General features: G+C 40.6%; 1 protein-coding gene across 1 annotated transcript in view; it reads right to left on the bottom strand.

Annotated features, from left to right (window-relative positions):
- Nucleotides 1-21,204, bottom strand: part of SYNE1 (spectrin repeat containing nuclear envelope protein 1) — a 415,690-nt gene that overhangs the window by 193,348 nt on the left and 201,138 nt on the right. The window contains exons 78-86 of the mRNA XM_074990362.1: nt 17,322-17,584; nt 16,022-16,187; nt 14,967-15,122; nt 14,630-14,782; nt 11,956-12,138; nt 9,907-10,044; nt 6,692-6,877; nt 5,520-5,642; nt 1,420-1,606 (exon numbers count right to left, since the gene is read on the bottom strand). Coding sequence (XP_074846463.1) covers nt 1,420-1,606; nt 5,520-5,642; nt 6,692-6,877; nt 9,907-10,044; nt 11,956-12,138; nt 14,630-14,782; nt 14,967-15,122; nt 16,022-16,187; nt 17,322-17,584 — 1,555 coding nt within the window. The remainder of the gene's footprint in view (nt 1-1,419; nt 1,607-5,519; nt 5,643-6,691; nt 6,878-9,906; nt 10,045-11,955; nt 12,139-14,629; nt 14,783-14,966; nt 15,123-16,021; nt 16,188-17,321; nt 17,585-21,204) is intronic.

The raw sequence follows: 21,204 nt of genomic DNA, 5'->3' as shown, positions 1-21,204 counted from the left end.
AAGAGTCATGTCTATACACATTTTGAAAGTTATGGTGCATGTCAAGAAAAAATATTACGTAATATAATGTAGAGCTCACTACATAATAAATATTGTTAATGAGCTATATTTCTGTAGACAGAAGAGTTAATAGATTTTTTTCCTGGAGACTAATTAATATAGATGGTTACTGAACAATATGGTTATAAGGTTGCCATGTAAATAACTACAGGGAATTTAGTTTTGGAAAGAAAAAGTAGAATTCATCTTGCCCATCTTCTGTCCAACGATGAATTACTCTTCACAGTATATTCAATTACTTTTCCAGTCTGTTTTTAAATTATTCAAAGATGTCATTTTCTACCTTTTTATTCGCGTGCAAAATAGGCTGAGACTTTCAAAGCTGAGTAGTGGATTTAGCCACATGACTCATTAATTTAACTGGGAAGAGTGAATACATCCCCTAGAGGGCTTTGAAAAATCTCAGCCACATAAACCACAATGCCAAAGTGTAATGATGGGATGTGGGCCAGCACTAGCAAGAACTGAAGTAAAGCAGGCGTGATTTCACTGACAGGGTAGTTTATTGGAGAACATTATGAGTTACAAGAAAGTGAATAATTTAATAGTTTCTAGACATACCAACCCTATGATACTATGATTCATTTCAGCTACTAAGGTGGGCTTGAGCTGGCACTATCCAAAAACAACTAAAAAATAACAATAAAGATTACTTTAAAAAGTGCAACTGTCAAACTTGGGGCTCAAGTTTTGCCAGCGGCTGCCTCACCAACTATGCCCACCAGCAACAAATCCTCACAATTTTATCACAAATCTTGTGGGTATTTGCTGTTCTTCCTAAAGCAAACATGCTCTGGGATGGAAAAAGTGCATGGCCCCAAAAACAATATCAGAAAGAGATTGACACAGGCCACCTCAAGTTCTTCTCTACCATACAATAAGGAAACCATTCATTATATTTGAAGTGAAAATTTAATTTTCTCAACCAGAATGGATGGTTCAAACAGCCAGATTACACCATAGTGACGAACAGATAAACAAGATGATGAACAAGACAGTACAGGTGAAAGCAATAGCTTGATAGATTATGCAATAATACCTCCCAAGAATGTGGAGTGAAAAGGTGAGTAATGTTATTTAACAGTAATTACAGAGCAAAATGCTAATTGGGTATTGAAGTTTTATTTCTTTGGGAATAAATCCAGACGGAAAAATGATCTAATAATATTCTTAACTTCCAATAAATATACAATTCCAAATCATTAAAGTGTAAGTGGTAGGCATGTTACGCTTCTAGGCAAACACTGTGTTACATTATGGTTAAAAGGGAATGCAGGAATTAGGCTATGACAGTATAAACCTTTTTAATGGGTATCACAATCTCTATCTCCACCTCCTCACCCAGAGCTCAGTTTGCACTTGCCTGCATTATATTGCACTGTTGGATAGCCATGTGCTGCAGACGGCTGGCGTCCTCCTGAAGTCTCAGAGCAGTGTGACATATCTGCAGGCTGGTGACCACTTCTTCAGGTATCCTTAAGGCACTCTGACAGACCTGAACAGCATGGACCTTTGGCTTCAGTGACTCCATTTCAGACAGCAGATGCTAGAAGTAAAATTGGTGCCATAGGAAGTCATTCACCCATGAATTCCAAAGACAATTCACACAGCCAAAACACAAGAGTGAGTTCAACCAGCAAAATAAAAATGAATTAGGTTGCCAACAGTTAAATGAAGCATAACCAGGGCATACTCAAAGTGGAGTTGCCTGTTGATTTTGTGGTAAGTATTTTTTTATATTCTTAATTAAACAAAGCGCATGTTAGCTATTGAAGAGAAACAAAAACGATTAATTAAATCACTTAATAAGCCCCATTGAAACAAAGCAATCTGGATGTCTATGTCTAGTCTGAAAGGAATTCTTAAACTATTCTAGAAAATACATTGAAAACTAAGCATAATTTCTGAGCAACAGGTATTTGTTTAATCTTATTTATAAACACATTTTAGAAGTAAAGCCAAACTGGGTTCCCTGCTGAGATAAAGTTGCACATTTTCATATGGGGCACACAAAACACTCTATTTGTGTTCATAATCCTCCCTTGAAAATTTAGACCATGTCTAAAAATAGTGATGTATAAAATAAAATAGGCAATGAAACAGAACAAAATCCAGCTACTTAAAAATCCTTCCCCTCGAATAAGCACCATCTGCTCTCCTTTGTTTATCAGCCTCTCCAAGCATCTATTCTTCCTATAATACATGCACCTAACTTCCATTCATATGCCTGAGAACTGCATATGCACAATTACAGGGGGGGTAGATTGGTTCACATTCTTCCTATTATCTCTGAGGAGTTTTTGACTTCTCAACACAAAAATGCATGAACGATGACGTGTATTAATATATGCAGTCTGAAATTTTGCATTTAATGGGCTGAGTCCTCAGTACAAAAATGTGGTGGTATGACACACAAACACCTATCTCCTTACCCCTCTATTATGTCCCCAGGGCTATGACAATGGAGCTGTGGTGACGGGCCAAGGAAAGACCTTGTGATCCGGGGAGCCTAATGTCTTTTGGGATATTTTTTATTTAACAAAGGATGGATGATCCATGTTATGTACTTATGTCTTCCATAAGAACACTAAGCCTTTGAATGTATCAGAGGCAATTTTCATTCCAGAAGGTGGAGAATGCTACAAGGGGAGAAGGTATCTGATTGTGACAAATGGGGAGTAACTGAGAATCTGAAGAGGAAGGTACCTTCGGAGAAGCAATCATGAAACATTAGGGCCAATGATCCTAAGAAATGGCAGGAGGGAAGACAGCAAAATAAAGATAATGGATTTCAAGAAGACAGACTTCAACAAACTCTGAGAGGGGGTAGGTAAATATCCCATGGGATGCAAGTCTAAAAGAAAAACAATTTAAGATATTTTGCAGTTTTTCCATGACATATTCAAGGGCACAAGAACAACTGTCACTTCATAGGAAAGATAGTCAGTATGGCAAGAGACCACCACCCTAACTAAACAAGCAGATTGGCTTCAAGTGTCTTTCTGGTATCAGAGTCTCTATAAAGTCTTCTGGGGCAGCAGATCCTTTACACAGTCTTCTTTGTCCCTCATTGTCCTCTTCTGGTTGGTGGGGTCTTGCCTGACACCTGCAGGGAGGTACACAGCCTTGCAAGGAAAGGGGAAGGTGAAGCCCTGGACATGTACCTGTCAGCAAGCAACTTTGTCTCAGTCAGTAAAAACCACAGTTCATCAAGGGAGAAAGGAAACAGGGGACTTCCCTGACCTAGCCTATCATTGAGTCTCTTGTCAGCCATCACAGCTAATACTGGGGAGCCAGGGAAGACAGAGCCTGTTAGGGAAAGAACTGGCTGGTGTCCCTGGACTTGACTCTCCCAGGTGGGTGGTTTTATGTGTCTTTTAATACACAAAGTTTATAGTGTCTCTTGCTGTCTGTCTTGTGATCATGGTGAAAGGATGGGTGGTTTCCTTTGGTGGGGTACGGGGGTGGTCGCCCCCAAATGGAGGCTGCAAAGGAAGGTCAGGCACAAGCTGAAGGGTCAAGATCTGAAGGACCCCATTAAGCATGACCACTTCCAAGCAGTCTTAGATGAAAAACTTCCATGAGAATTTCCAGAAGCAACCGAGGCACACTGGAAGGGACTGAAAGCAGTGCTCACCATGATGTGAAGAAACCATAGGCTACCAAACCAGAGAACATCAGGATTGATTTTGAGAAGTGTGGTGTTAAAATTGAGCAACTCATCAATGAGAAGAGAATGACAATTTGAGCTTGGCAGAATGACATAATTTGTAAAACAAAGAGAGAAGTCCAGGCCAATGCAAGAGAAGTCCAACGTAATACCAGAGAACTCAAGAACAAACAGTGGACTGAGAAAGTGCAATAACTCCAACATCTCACAGACATTCACAACACAGATGGTTTTTTCAGTGCCATTAAGGTTGTCTATGGGCCAATTTGTTATGGCATGAATCCCTTCTTTTTAAGGATGGAGCCACACTTCTGCAGGACAAGGATGCCATCAATTTTTGCTGCAAAGAACATTTTGAAGGTCTTCTCACTGTAACTTCATGGTTGCAGACGAAGTCCCTGAGGAAATTCTGCAATGACCTTCAAGGGATCACCTTGGAAACCTTCCAATTTGCATGAGTTACACAATGCCATTAAACAGATAAATTAAAACAAGGCAGCAGGTCCAGACAGGATCCCTGATGAAATCTTTAAAGATGATGGACCATAGCTAATTTGGAAGCTTTATGTGCTCTTCCTTAAAAACTGGATAAAGGAAGAGATATCCAGGGAAATGAGGGACACCCTTATTGTCACCCTCTAAAGAAAGGGCATATAGCAGTCTGTGGAAAATACCATGGTATCTCTCCTTGACACTGGAGGCAAAGTTGTGGCACAGATCTGTGCAATTTGCCCTCTTCCCTTGTCAGAAGAAATTTTACCAGAGTCACTGAGTGGTTTCCAAGCATGTCATGGAACTGCAGATATGATCTTTGCAGCACAGCAGCTGCATGAAAAGTGGTAGGTGAAAAACCAATCACTGCACGTGACTTTCGTTGATCTAACTAAAGCCCTTGATTGAGTGAAACGGTGTGCTCTCTGGACTGTACTTTCAAGGACTGGATGTCCTGATAAATATATAAATGTCCTAAAGTTGCTTCACAACAACACGAAAGTGACTTAAAGAAGTGTAATATTGAGATTGACACTTGGGAGACACTCACACAGGATCACTCAAAATGGAGAGAAGTCCTGTGCAATGGTCCCCTGCATTTTTAACTTGCCCTCCAATAAGCTGAGGACAAGAGGTACAGGAGGAAGGAAAGGCTGACTTTCAGGCATGGTCAGAACAGCTTCCTGCCATACTTGAAAACATCTGTTCTCACTGTAATAGATCTTGTGATTCAAGGATAGGCCACATCAGCCACCTGAGCATCCACAACTCCCGTGGAACATTTGTTACAATTAAAACCTTTCATTCTATGGTTCTCTTCCATTCTGTGGAAGTAGAGAGGGTTAGTAGACAGAGCAACATACTGTTACTCAGACACCTGGATCCTACTCCTGATTTGGCCCCGACCTTCTGGTTGGTAGGCTAGTCACTGTATCTCTGCCTGCCCGTTTCCCCCCTCTAGATAACGGAGATAATCATGTTGAATTCCATCAGTAGCTCTCTACATGCTTTTTGAAAAATAGGCTATATATATGCTATTTATTAATTACTACTGTTATTCTTATGGGGTATATTGTTACTTTAGGCACAGTACTGAGGTAGGTGCGAGTTCACAAGCCACATCAAACAAATAACTTCCCCTTCAAGCATTCTTCCCTATTTTCTCCATGCCTGCGGGTAAACTGGGGCTGGTTTCCAATACCTTACCTCACAGTAATAGTGCCTTACTCCATGGGCAGCCCCAGCGACTACAGCTGCTCATTTTACTTCTGATGGCTTTGTAACTTGGCCTTTTTACCTGTCTGTGAGAAAGTTGTTCTTTTAAGCTTAAACGCCCAAGCTCTGGAGAGATGAGAGTAGCTTGAGCTTGTTCCAAAGCGGCCTGTAGAGCTTTCACCTCTGCTTCAAATTTCTTCATATCCTTAAAATAAAAATAAAAAGTAAAAATCCAGGGATAAAAAAAATAAATGCCATAGATGTATCTGGCATTATGATATCCACGAAATAATCCACACACCACCCTAGGGATCTTTTGGCACACATACGATTGACAGTATCCTTACTAACAAATTGAAACTGGACTTGATTAAAGTGATGCCATTCGCTTCCCTTATACTTAAGAATTCAGCTCTCTGTCTGAGTTGTGCCATACACAATAAAAATCAGCCTGGATTGTATGACTCTTTGTGGTTTAACACGTCTTGTAGCTGAGAGGTTATTTAAAAGTTTTACCCCCTTACTGTACTTAAACTATTACAGAGCCTCTGCTATACTGCAATACATAACTGGAGAGCTCAGATCAAGGTATGAGTGAAGGACCACATTTTAGTTATCACTAGAAAAAGAAAGGAAATGCAGAGCTATCTGCCATAACTTTAATCAAATTTATATGACATTTACATATTGATCAATGTGTATTTTTCCTCTACTAGCAGCCAACATCACACGGAACATTGTAATTGCAATGGAAAACCTTCTCCAATACCAAGGAAAGCTACATTACCGTAAGAACATTTTTTATTTGACTATTGATTTAAATATCCCACCTTGAGCCATTTTCTGGCTGTAAACCTGATTGTTTTTATTTTTTTAAATGGGTGTACTCAAAAACATGTTCATCCTTTTGAAAGTGCCTTTGCCTAACTGTGTAAATCCCTCATGCACAAGGCATGGTTAATACATGTAAACCCTACTTTGCACACACCCAGAGGAATCTGCATATTAAAGCATGTGAAAGTGCACAATATTTTCAGTACACAATTTGGAAATGCAGACTTTACTATCTACAGTTTTGCCACAATCCAACTCCCAGTAAAGTCAGAGAAAGACTCCCATGGACTTCAGTAGGAGCTGGATGAGACCTTTAGAAAGGAGTTATTGGAAATGGCTTTATAGACCACAGATGACCTGTTTTCCTGATACTCCAACACAAAATGACACAAACTGTTACTCCAGCTGTCAACCAGCTACCTTGGCTGCATCCTGGAGATTCTGGAGCCGGAGTTTGATAATTTGCTGTAACTCTTCCGTGTTTCTCCCCAGTTCTGACACTTGCTGAATCATTCCTTCTGTACAGTAAATGCTTGACAGATATTCTATCTTCTCGTTCATGGACTCGAGATCACCATGAATCTCTCCAGACTCCTCAAGCATGGTCTGCAAGGAAGGGTTAAGACCTGGGTTAAGGATTCCAGTTATCTGTTAATGAGCAATAAAATTCATGGGCTTGAAGGGGGCATGTTAATCAGGGCAATGAGAGATTACTAATGAAATGCTGAGGTGAGTATGCAGCACTTAACTAGGCTAATTCTCCTGCATGGCAACTTCTAAGTGCCAAACCCTACACACATGGTCTGCAAGGAAGAAATATATCACCTGAGTTAAGTGCCACTTTTTAGGTCCTGATTCAGCAATATATATAAACATGTGCTCATCTTTAAATTCTTAAACTGATTAAGTCCCAAGAACTTCAGTTACATCCATGCAAATGCTTAATGCTGGGCACGAACTTCAGTGCCTTAGTTTATTAAGCCCATAAAATATCATAAATGATATTTCAAAAGCTGCACCTTTCCAAACATCAGTTTCTTCAGAATTTCTTTGCATATATTAGACTGTTTGATAAAAATACAACACACTAAATATGGCCCAGACTCAACCTGGACATTTGCTGGATCTTAGGGGCAGCAAAAAAAAAGAAAAAGAAAAAAAAAGAAAAATCTCAGGTGGAGGAAAGTGTGTGGTGGCAGGGGCAATGGGTGTTAGCTCTGCCTAAAAAAGTAGATTGCCTGCCCAGAAAGTAGTCATATTCAGGTTCTCCAGGAACATGCGTTGAATCAGTGCATCTCCTTAGTAGCCTGTAATGGTAGGGTAGGAAGCCTTCACAGATGACAGAAGCAGCAGCTTCCTCAGGGCATACTCCCTTGAACAGAGCAACTTTACGAATACAGAGGAGTCTGTAACTTGTATCTTGTGGCTCCAGTGATAATTATACACATGGGTCCAGATTCACCAACACATTGTTTTCTTCTGGTCTTGGTCAGATGACAGCACCAGCTGTCTGATAATCACCACAGGTTTAGACTGGTAGAGTCTCAGGGGTTAGCTGGTAAACAGACAGACTGGTATGGTAGGGAGTTGACACAGACAGTCTGATACCCTACTATTCCCATAAATACACGCTCCACTCATCATGCAACCAACACTGTTCAGGGGACAGCAAAACATTCAAGAGGTGCGTAGGAAAGTGACTACATTTCCCAAAGGATGTTTCAAATGAGATTCAGCTGAGGTTCAGCAAGGTTTTGGGTAAACAGTTTGCTTTATCATTATAACCATTACTTAAAAAAATGCATCAAAGTCACATCTACAAAATATGCAGTAGAATGTGTGTTTGCTTGAAGTCATTTAATTACACATATTTACTGTAGCTTGTCAATCTGTATAACATTTTGGAGCTCTTAATATGAATGTTGCCATAAGAGATCAAAGTATCTTATTTTAGTTTACTCCAGGCAAATACATTAGTGCATGTTTTACCAAATATGCAGAAAATATTGCTCAGAATAATGAGAATTTATGATCAGTCATTGCATGTGCTGTAACGTCTATCAGCAGCAATCACTGTGATCTGTTTCACAGGTGTGCTGCCTGCAATGAGAGAATCTTTATGTAGTTCACACTATCCACATACATCATCACATACATGCAAAATCTGTTGGTATGCAAATACAGTAAACCCCTGACTTACGTGTAGGTTGCATTCCCAGGTAACCATGTGTAAGTCGAACTTTGCGCAAGTCAGGGGATACAGGAAACTGACTAGCACTACTGTGCTGGTCAGTTTCCTGGTTCCTGGGACTGGCAGGGAGCCAGGTACAGAAGGCAGCCTGGCTCCTGGCTCCCCTCCCTGTGGGAGCTGGGAAACTGTCCAGCGCTGCTGCAGTGGTCACTTTCCCAGCTTCCGCAAGCGGAGGGGAGCTTGGAGCAGACAGGAGCTGGGAGCCAGAGTGCCCCTGGTACCTGGCTCTCGCCACTCCTGGGAGCCAGGAAACTGACCAGCGCAGCAGCAGGTGGAGGGGAGCCGGGAGTTGAGGGGAGCCAGGCTGCCTGGTTCCCGGCTCCCTGCCACTCATGATTTTGACTTGCATTAATCCAAGTAACTTTCAAGACAAAATCCTGTAAATAGGGGTTTTACTGTACATCCAAATAAAACTGAAGAGGAGGCTGGAATGATACTGGGACCTACCGCATTAAGACATACATCTAATGTTTTTCCCATAGGTATTAACCCTGAAAAAAAATCATCTCTTCTCCCTTTCACATAGTCACAAAAGGATGTTTGGAAAGCTGTGCATTTATCAAACCAACAAAGCCTACACAATTGATTGTGGATTTATCTATCCAAACTGCTTGATTAAAGGTAGAGAACAATGAAAATCTATTTGCATACAAGGTAAACAAAGTCATCCAGCTAACAGGTGGTGGAGGAGACAACTTAGTAAGTATGCAAGGCAACATTGTCTACACTTCAGGAAGACATCTCTTCTCTTGAGGCCAAGACAATGGACTGGGGAAATATAAAAGGAACAAAAAGATGTATTAGCAGTTCATCACACTCTGACCCTATGAAAGTTGGATCCCCAAGTCCAGTGAGCTAGAGATGCTGGTAACTTGAAGTAAGAAAGAAAACCACATAGGAAAAGACTGTAACTTACTGAAATTAATTTTTAATCAATAGCACGTTTGCACTGTTTTGTTTATAACAATACCTGTCACTTTTTTTGTTTAGTATCAGCTACATCTCTATTTTTTTTTTTGTAAACTGATCCTCAGTTTCACTATAAATCATCTCAGTGCTGTTACAACTGAATTAAAGTGTGAGTCCTTAGCAAAACTAAGAGGTTGGTCTTTGCCCTGTCTTTTTCGAAGCAACAAATGTGGATGTCCAGTGAGGGGAACTAGACACAGCAGTCTTTGGAAGAACTTGGATTCGCTGTAAGCTACCTGCAAGGCAAGCTTTAGACTGGCAGTATCTCAGGAGGCTTACTGGTAAAGAAGACAGGCTGGCATGGCAGGGAGCAAATAAAGCCTCAGCACGAGACAGAAAACAGTGGCTTATGGTTCCCAGAATGTCACAAATGGACATTAAACTGTCCCTTCAATTTCACAGCTCAGATAGTCACCTGATGTGCTATAAACTGGTCACGAAGCTGGGAGGCAGAATTCCAAGTAATACTACCATGCACTAGGATCTTAGCTTTTTCGATCCATTTCATTATAAACTCCAGCATTTCACTGTATTCTTCCAAGTGTGAAGCAGCCTGAAAATAAAAAGATCCATTTCATAAATCTGACAATCAATTCTGCACAGTATGACTCCACATATTTTCAAAAAGCAGCAAAAGTAAATTAAATTTCCCTTTTTTTGTGACGAGTGTAATTTTTTACCTATTTCAACTATTATTATTATTGTTATTATTATTAGCAAATTCCAAATTATGACGATAAACTAATTATGCCTCTAAAGGAAGGAGTAGCTATTCTGTGAAAGTTCCTACTAAAAAAACTAGGACACAGTAAGAGTGTGTTGGTGGGTGTGCATGTCTGAGACTGCCATGCATGAATATATTCTTCCTTCTTGTTCACCTCAAGGCTCCTACTTAAATACAGTCAATCTTATCTGTGCGCCTTTTCCTTACGTATCTCTTCCCCTCCTGCGATCTCACACATTCTACTCCTATTTAAAACCTGCTTTCTTATTCTGGCCTATCAATATTTATTTTTGAAGAGAAGAAAAGTGGTGTATTTATTGTAAAAACACAAAGCCAAAAACAGCACTGATTTCTAAAACATCCCCACCTCACCCCTGCTACTTGTTATCAAGTACATTGTCACTCAGATTCTCAGCTCAGTAGGAATAACTCTGCTGAAATCAGTGGATCTATATGTGAGAATGGGCACCGACCCGTACATCTGAATTGTACTGTTTATTTACAGCACTTAGATGGTACGCTTCTTAGTACATGCAGGTGGGGTTTCTTTTGTGTTTTGTACCATGCTGAACTAAAATACTGGACAACAAATATCTTCTTCGGCTTGCACTTTTCTAAATTGAAAGTTATTCTGCCATTTCTGACTTTCTTTTGGGAGGGGGGGGGAACAAACAAAAAAACTTTTTTGAAGGGGTAATGGAATAGAATTCCATGAAACTGTTCTCTTCAACTTCTGTAAAATGTTCTCAAAGCATTCTGAAAATGGGGCTTATGACTGATCAAGATTATGACTGGCAGGACAACAAAAAGCACCTTCCCTCTCTCTGATCTCAGCTATTCTAAAAATCATCATGCCAGGAGGGTATCTCAGCCTTCTTCCTTCGCTATTCCCCTTTTCTATGTCTCAATTGCTTATACTGATCCAAAGTTAACAAAGTACGTGCTCAGTGGGTCTATGCATACTGCTGAAGCATTTTGCTGCATAGGGACAGGATGCCCGGGACCATTTTAAAGAACTTTATTTTTAGGTTTTTCTGCAGCTGTACACAGGTGCTGATCATTCCCCACACTGTAGGGTATTACAGTTTCTATCCAAATGAATATGAATGGGGAACTGCATTACCAAGATTTAATTCCAGGCGAGGAGCTGGGTGCTGCACTGGGTGTGCTCCTAGTAGAAGGACAGTTTTAAATCCTCCTTGGGTGTGTCAACACTAGACACTATCTTTGAAGTTAACTTGCAAGTTAGGCGCTACTTTGAAGAAACCAACGGAGAGTCTACACATTTTCCCTTACTTCCAAGTTAATTTCAAAGCAAGGAACCCAGCTTTGAAGTCCTCACTCTGTTCCCGGGAATGGAGTAGTGCTCCACTGCAAAGTTTAACTTCAAAGTTGGGTGTGTGCAGATGCTCAACTTTGAAGTAAGCAACTTCAAAGTTATTTTTGTAGTGTAGACACAACCCTTATCTTGCCATAGAAAATTTGCTGGCACTTTTCCTAGCAAAGACGCTGAATTAGCCTCTCTACACATCAGAATTACTCTGCCCTCCTGAGCTGGCCATTCTTCATACAGGTAGATTTACATCTGCCTAAGGTCCATCCACCAGGAGTGAATTCAGCCCTATTACACATTACTCCAAGAGACAATCATGTTTTTGTGTAACTATACAAGAAAGGTAATTAACCAGAATTCTTTGCATTTCTAAAAAAAAAAATACATGACATTATTTGACACCTTACCTGATTGAGTTTGGCTGCTCTATACTCAGCCTGCCTAATGGTCTGTTGGTGTAGTGCAGTCAGTTTCCCTATCTTGTTAATTAGCTGTTTAGCCAGCTGGTTGTTCTGCTCTGCAAAATCTTGTACAGATGCATCTAGTTCCACCAGCTTTATATTGCAGCTGTCCAACTCCTCACCTAGGATCTGGAATAGGGAGAGAGCATTTTCTTTAACAAAATGAGTGAGAGGGGAGTTAGATTTTAACAGTTGTCTGTGATTTTGACACTCATTCCAAAGTTTCCATTGCTTGTTTCATTACTTTATTGGCAGCATGCCAGTAATGTTTGTTTAAGCAAAAAGGCTATTGGGTAGGATGTGTAAGTACTATTATTGCTCTTTCTTCCCTGTGTTCCTGTACAAGATGAATACCTTCTTCCCTCCCTCACCAGAAAATTGAATCCTTAGCAGTACATCAACCACTATTGAACATTGTCCAATGTTTGTCCTCAGACAGAATGGTCAACATTCTGTTGTTTTGATGAAGGCCTGGGTTGGCCATATTAGGATATGGATTCATTTTTATTGAAGAAACCTTTGATGAATAATTCAAAATGTGTCATTAAATATCCACGTGTCCATTCTATTTTGTTTTTTTCCTATTACTATCATCAGTTTGTGCTGTGCATTAGACAATTTGATCTTTTCTCACAAGCAGTTTGGATGACATCTCAGTGTAAAAATAAGACTTAATCAATACAAATCTCATAGACAGAAATAAACTTCTCTGTACATAGTGGTGTGGTATAATAAAGATGTTACAGGAGATTTGGAGGGATCTACTACAACAGGAAAAATCCATTAATTATGCAGGTCAAATTAAATAAATGCCAATAACGCCTTCTAACATCATACCATAACGTATTTTGTACTGTGTGGATGTATTTAAAAGTATATTGGAAATATATTATTGTTTTATGTCTCCCAATACATGCAAAGACAGATGTCCTAGTTATCTTGATTCTTGCACAAAACTGTGAAGGGGAGAAGAAATGTTACCTATCCCATTTTAGAAAATTTATCTAAAAAAGATGTACAGAGCAACATCTTGGAACCTTTCACAGCTGCAAGAAAATTACAGATGTCATGCTGGAAAACATTCATTTCTGGTGGCAAAAAGTTAAAATAAAAAAGTTCAAGGTGCACTTTACATTGCACCAATCTGGACAAAATCTGGTCCAGAGTTGGACATGTCCATGCTGCACCTCAAAGAAACTTTATTGTGGGGGAAATTCTACTTCAGATTGTACTTCTGTGATGCAGACAAGGCCATGAGGAAAGGAAACAGTTCTGTGACAGGTTAAACTTTATTTTTAATAAGATCTGTTTCAAGGTGTTTAGAGGGGTGGAATATCCTGGCAGAAATTAATCAGAGTGTAAATGGGGTGATAAAAGTTCCACTTTCATATTTATATTGATTTTAATTCATATTTATTTAATTCATATTGATTAAAATTCCAGTTGGAGCAACTGGAAATCATTTGATGTATTCATAACTGATTTGTATTCCATGTACATAGTTTCATCATTCCAGCAAAATGATTACTGCTGTGATCAAAGGCAACCTCTTCTCACAGTTAACAGATACATCTAATTGTGCAAATATTACTAGATGTCCAATGATGAAAGAACATTTCATCTAAAGCTGGAGACACAGGAAAACTTATTGACGTGATTTTACACCAACATAACTGGGACAATTATGAACCAAATTCAGTGGAATAGAGTTCATTTATGCTCTACAGAAGACAAATTTACTTGGAAGGCAAAATTTTACAGCAGCATACTGAAAGAGACTGGTGTCTTCTATTACGTCAGTAACTCTTCCTCTATGGGCAGCAATTTGCTCACTTTGAACTGGTGACCAAGTCCATCTAATCTTAGTGTAGTTATAAAAAAATGGTAATGTTTTGTGAGAGACTTAATTGGAACTCTTTCATATAGATGGAGAGCATAATATGCGTGCAATAGCCTCAGCATCTCAGCAAGTTCATCAATGGCTGGGCTATGCTGTGCCACCGTTACTGAAACTGAGCAGCACATTGAGCTCCATGAGTAGGCCCACTGAGATCAATGGAACTACTTTCTCAGAAGTATGATGGTCTGAAGAAGTGGGTCTGTCCCACGAAAGCTCACCTAATAAACTATTTTGCTAGTCTTTAAAGTGCTACTTGACTGCTTTTTGGTTTGATACTTTCTCAGAAAGGTACTAATCAGCATGAACAAGGATGGCTTGGGGTGGGGCGGGGATAAATCATGCTTTTTTGGCATGGCCTGAAGCAAGGGGCAGTCTGGTTGTCTCATGAAACCTAATTGCACTGGAATGATTGGGGTGATTTACTGCACCTCTTTTTAGAGGGGGAAGGGCAAAGCATGCTCCTCTCTGCATGGCCTGACAGCTTTGCCTGCTCCCTGTCTATCTTACCCACTTCATATTTGTTCCTGTGGGAAGTATCTGGGGGCAAACCTCCACGTGCACATGTGCAGAGGTTGTCGGAAGCCTCAGATAGCTTGGATAAAAGGAACCTTTACTCCTCCTACCTGCATAAGGCAAACTCACGATTCAGCAGTGCTTTGGGAGCTGGATGTGCCCATTCAGAAAATTCCATAGTATAAGCAGTTGAGTGTTTTTTCTTACCTTTTGGTCTGTTTTAGCCTGTGCTACATTACTCGTCTTCTCCTTCAGCTTGGACAGAATTCCATTTAGTTCCTTTGCTATCACCTGGATTTTCTGACCAAACTCTTGGTTTAATGCTTTGCTCTGCTGAGCTTCCTTCTCTTTGGCTTGAATCTGCAAAAAACAGCAGCAGTAAGAAGCAACCCAGCTAATCATACACTTTTATTTCAGAGGACAAAATTACACTTTAGAAAATTTTACTATGACCACACTTGGAATATCAGAACACTTAATTTGGTTTTAGAAGATTATCATCACATCATAGGTTTATATGGTGCCTTCCTTCAGTAGTTTTTACCTGATCATGTATAGTTACGAGGGCCAGTCCCACTTCTGCTAACTGAAGAGACAGTTCAGAAGGTAAAATAGTGTAAAGACCCAGGTACTTATTCTGCTGCTGTTCAGCCATTTTCTCAACAGCCTGGCGGTGAGCAGTTACTTCATGGAGCAGAGCCTAGAGGACATAAGAAAAGACAAGTGGAACATGGCATAAGAAAAACAGAAACTTTAGGAAAAATATGGCTTAAAACTGAAAAGAATTAATTTGCAGATATTAAGAGCAGAGACATGAAAACATTTGTAACAAAACTCAGAATCACATGAAAATCCCATTTTTTGAGTTTCACTAAAAACTAAAATTCAGACCAGTTCCATCTGAATGTTTGCTGAAGTAAACCAAACAATTTAGAATTTTGCTGAAAAAATCATTCAAACATTTTCTGTTTCATAACATGGTTTTAACACAAAGCCATCAGTTTATACTGTCATGCATTTTGAGATTTGAGGTTCATTCACACACAAAATATAACTCAATACTAAGATAAACTGTTGTTAACATTATTATAAAGCTGACGTGTTGGCTTTTAACTACTCAGTCATATGAGAGCCAGGTCCTTGTCTGGATAGCTAGCTCCTACATACACCATCCTATTTCTGAAGTTCACTTTCCAGTACTTTTTGCCATCCAATGGAAAAAAAATATTTGCATGACCTCATCTATATTGAAATGGTTTTGAAAATCTTCATATAAAATGGTTTATTCTTTCCCAAGAAGAAAAATTACCATATTAAACTCTCTTCATCCATATTCTAGAGATTATTTTTATTTAAGATAGAATGAAGAACACTGCTAATTACTGTACTAAGTTTCTACAGAGAGAATGTATCACGCCTCTCTTGCTATTTCTGTAGCTGATGGGTTTATTTTATGAGTTTGTCCAATGGCTATTGTAAAGACATCATTAATATTGTATAAGTCGAAGTCATTCTAACTTAATCTGATTTAGTGCTCATAAATAGAAACCACCCAAAATGTTTCACAAAGGGCACGAGAACATTACAAGTTTGATATACCTGCAACTCCTCAAGTTGGGCATCTATGTCCATGGTGGGATTTAGCAAATATTCTCTGGTTTCCTGAATCCAAGACTTTACTATGTTAATCTCTAGCTCCACCTCTTCACGTTCCTTGAGTTCTTGTTTCACCAGCTTTCCGCTTTTCTTCACCTTCTGTTTCATGCTTCAAAATATAAAATAATTTTGAAAAATTACAATTTGCTAAAAACTTCTTTGTATTTTGTCAAAATTTTGACTGAGTGATACAAAAAACAAATAAAGAAGATCATTGCACAACATTATGCATTTGCGGGGGGACTAATAAAAAATGAAAAGATGCTACAGGGCAACACTAAAACACTAAGTTTCAGATGTTTAATTCCACAGATCACCCATTTTATTTGGTGTGTTTTGTCTGTATATATGTGGTATTATTGGAGCTGTATGAGTCCCAGGACAGTAGAGGCCCGGGGGGTAACATAATATCGTTTTATTGTGCCATCTTCTGTTGATGAAAAAGATTAGCTTTTAGCTTCTACAGGGCACTTCTTTAGGTCTGTGAAAGATACTAAGCATGTTGCACATGAATACAAGGTGGAACAGAACTATTTGTGTCAAACAATCTTTTCTACCCTGTGTGTAGCTGTGAAATCCTGAGTGCATGTCCCAGACTTGAAGATATACTCTATGGAAGCATGAACGCTTGTCTCACTCAGGAACAGAAGTTGGCTCAAAGAAAAAATGGCTGTGTCTATACCTGGGCAAAATTTCAAAATGGCTATACTAATGGCCAAATTGGAGAATACTAATGAGGCAGGTGATAGGAATAAGAGGATTTTGACATTTGCAGTGTCCTTTTGAAAAGGATCCCCATGTAGACAAGCCACATGCAAGAGAAATGCGGCACTTTCGAAGTGCCGCAGCTGGCAGCATGCTAATGAGGCACTGAATACTCATTTCAGCGTTTCATCATTATTCTCCGATTTGGCCATTAGCATGGCCATTTCCAAGTTTTTCCCTAGTGTAGACGTAGCCTATATCTCACTTTCCTGTCTCTCTTGACTATGACATTGTGACACCCAGAAAGGTACTGGTATTGATAGAATAACTGTTATAAAACAAAATTCAACCATTTGGACTTGCAACTTGTTCAGGCTATCCTGACTATAAATACATTTACTACACTTCCATTGAGGTCCTAAGTCAAAAACTGGAGGTTTGAAACTTTTAATTGGCATGTTGTCAATCATACACTAATTTAAGAAGAACATGATCTTTCCAGCTAATATCCTTTATTTAAGTACTGTTTTCTCCTTACTTGTGGCATCGGTCTTGCATTGCTTTGATTTCTTGCATGAATGGTAGCTTGTCTTGAGAAGAAGCCTCCATGTCTTCATCCTGGAGCATATTCACTGCATGCTGCTTCAGCAGACCCAAAGATAACAGCTGCTGCTCCACCTCCAGAATGAAAGTGCTGTGGTAATCCAGAAGATCTAGAAGCTCTGTTTTTGATGCCTTCTCAACCGAGCTCTCTGGTAAGCGACCTTGTAGCTGATCTATCATTATAGTGGCTTTTTGAATCTAAGGAAAGAAGTGCAGGTTTGGACAACAATAAAGGTAGAACAAAAGATGGATACAGTTGGTAAGAAAACATCCAGAATCACAAGAATCAGTAATACATTATGACACAGGATCTGGAGGATTCTGAAGCTACGTTATGGACATTAAACACAACGTGAGGAAATGGGAACACAAATGAAAGCCTCAAGGATTACAGACAAACCAATAACAAAAAACAAGATTGAATTTACTGTACATAATATTATTTCCATTCCATTTCAGAGTGCAATATGGTCTGGAGGCATAGGCACAGAGGTCAGGAATTCTAATCCTGCCAGTGTTAATCACTTGGGCTACATCTATACTAGAAGCATCTGTCAACAGTCATGTCTGTTGACAGAGTGCATCTACACACAAAAGCAGGTCAATAAAACAATCCAGTTAGTCAACAGAGAGCAGCCAGATTGCCCTGCCTTCTCTTGACAGAACAGCTGACCGGAAGCTCTGAAAACGGGGCTGCCCAGTGAACTGGGAGCCCTCTCTGTTGACAGAAGTGTCTTCACTGCAGCTCTGTTGAAAGAAGTGTTATTCCTCACATTTTCGAGAGATAACACTGTCAATATAAATGCAGAATTCTGTCGAGACTCTGTCGACCGAACACTGCATGTGTGTACATGCCCCTTGAATTATGTCAACAGAAGGCCCCTTCTGTTGACAAAACTGTCTAGTGTAGACACAGCCTTGTTGTTTGGCCTTTGGCAAGTAGATGGGCTTCTTAGTTTGAAATTTCCCCATACATAAAATGAGGGCAACAACATTACAGCTGTGGCCACACTAGCCCATTCTTTTGGAGGAGCTATGGTAATGAGGCAGTTCAGCAGATGCTAGTGAGGTGCTTCAAACGTGCTGCTTTCAAAACGCATGCTGCCTGAGTAGCTCGGGGTTTTTCAAAACCACCTTGATTCTGAAAGACCCGTCTTCCCATTTGGTTTTGGGAAGAATCAAAGAATCATAGAACAATAGAGCTGGAAGAGACCTAAAAAAGCCATCGAGTCCAGCCCCCTGCTCTAAGCAGGACCAAACTCATCAGATCAGCCCAGCCAGGGCTTGGCCGAGGCGAGACTTAAACACCTCCCGGGATGGAGACTCCACTACTTCCCTGGGTAGACCATTCCAGTGCTTCACCATCCTCCTAGTGAAAATGTTTTTCCTAATGTTCAACCTGGACCTTCCCAACTGCAACTTGAGACCATTGTTCCATGTTCTGCCATCCGTGACTACTGTGAACAGCCTCTTTGCAACCTCCCTTCAGTAAGTTCAGGGCTGTTATCAAGTCCCCCCCCTCAGTCTTCTCTTCTGCAGACTAAACAGTCCCAATTCCCTCAACCTTTCTTCATAAGTCATACGCTCCAGCCCCCTAATTATTTTGGTTGCCCTCCGCCGGACCCTCTCCAGTGTACCCACATCCTTCCTATAATTGCAGGCCCAGAACTGGACACAGTACTCCAGATGCGGTCTCAACAAAGCCGAATAAAGAGGAACAATCACTTCTTTGGATCTACTGGCAACACTCCTCTTGATGCAACCTAATATGCCATTAGCTTTCTTGGCTACAATGGCACACTGTTGACTCGTGTCCAGCTTCTCATCCACTACAACTCCCAGGTCCTTTTCTGCAGAACTACTACTGAGCCAATCGGACCCCAGCCTCTAACAATGCTTGGGATTCTTCTGGCCCAAGTGCAGGACTCTGCACTTGTCCTTATTGAACCTCATCAGATTTCTTGCAGCCCACTCTTCCAATTTGTCTAAGTCAATCTGGACCCTATCCCTACCCTCCAGCGTATTCACCTCTCCCCCTAGCTTAGTGTCATCCACAAATATGCTGAACAGAACAGGACCCAGAACCAAATCTTGGGGCACTCCACTAGAAACCGAACGCCATCTCGACATTGAGCTGTTGATCACTACCCGCTGGGCCCGACATACTAGCCAGCTTTCTATCCATCTTACTAGCCATCTTTCTAGCCATCTTCTAGCCATCCATTTATCCAACCTACATTCCTTTAACTTGCTGACAAGAATACTGTGAGAGACTGTATCAAAAGCTTTGCTAAAGTCAAGATAAATCATATCCATTGATTTTCCCCTAACCACAGAGCCAGTTATCTCATCATAGAAACTAATCAGATTTGTCAGGCATGACTTGCCCTTCATGAATCCATGCTGACTATTCCTGATCACTCTCCCTTCCTCCAAGTGCCTCAAAATGACTTCCTTGAGGAGCCCCTCCATGACTTTTCCAGGGACTGATGTAAGACTGAGTGGCCTGTAGTTCCTTGGATCATCCTTCTTCCCTTTTTTAAAGATGGGCACTACATTTGCATTTTTCCAATCATCCGGGATCTCTTCCGATCTCCACAACTTTTCAAAGATAACGGCCAAGGGCTCGTCAACAACATACACCAACTCCCTCAGAACACTTGGATGAATTAGGTTCGGGCCCATGGATTTATGTACGTTTAGCTTTTTTAGATAGCTCCTAACCTGTTCTTTCCTCACCAAAGGCTGTCCACCTTCATCCCACAATGCATTACTTATCGCATTAGTTCGGGAGCTGTCTTTGTCCGTGAGGACAGAGGCAAAGAAAGTGTTAAATACTTCAGCTTTCCCTACATCATCTGTCACTGGGTTACCTCCCTCATCCAGTAGGGGCCCCATGCCCTCTCTGATCACCTTCTTCTTGTTAACATGCCTGTAGAAACTTTTCTTGTTATCCTTCACGTTCCTCCCGAGTCACAATTCCAGTTGTGCTTTTGCCTTCTTGATAACTGCCCTACATTCTCGAGCTACACCTTTATATCCCTCCCGAGACATCTGTCCAAGTTTCCACTTTTTGTAAGCTCCCTTTTTGTGCCTAAGTTTTCCAAGGATTTCCCCATTAAGCCAGTCTGGTCTGCTACCATATTTACTTCTCTTGCTGTGCATCGTGAAGTTTCTTTCTGCACCTTCAGTAGGGCTTCCTTGAAATACTGCCAGTTTTCCTGGACTCCTTTTCCCTTCATGGTAGCATCCCAGGGGATTCTGCCCATGAGGTTCCTGAAGGAGTCAAAGTCTGCTTTTCTGAAATCCAAGGTGTGTAATTTGCTGCTCTCTTTCCTTCCTTTGGTCAGGATCCTGAAGTCTACCATCTCATGGTCGCTACTTCCCAGGTTGTCACCCACCTCTACCTTCCCAATTACTTCCTCCCTGTTTGTAGGCAGCAGGTCGAGCTGTGCATGACCTCTGCTCAGGTCCTTCAGCAATTGTACTAAGAAGTGGTCCCCAACATTCTCCAGAAATTTCCTGGACTGCTTGTGTACTGCCGTATAGGTCTCCCAACAGATGTCAGGGTAACTGAAGTCCCCCACGATGAGAGCCCGCAATCTGGAAACTTCTCTCAGTTGTCCAAAAAAAGCCTCATCTACCTCATCATCCTGATTTGGTGGCCTGTAGCAGACACCAACCACCACATCTCCAGTGCTGCCTACACCACTAAGCTTGACCCATAGATTCTCAGCAGGCTTTTCTCCCTCTATGTACTGGAGTTCCAAGCAATCATAGTGCTCTCTTACATACAGTGCAACTCCGCCTCCTTTTCT

The sequence above is a fragment of the Carettochelys insculpta genome, chromosome 3 (assembly GCF_033958435.1).
Source record: "Carettochelys insculpta isolate YL-2023 chromosome 3, ASM3395843v1, whole genome shotgun sequence".
NCBI lineage: Eukaryota > Metazoa > Chordata > Testudines > Carettochelyidae > Carettochelys > Carettochelys insculpta.
Note: the sequence above shows the minus strand (reverse complement) of the source record. Positions and strands in the feature narration are given on the sequence as shown.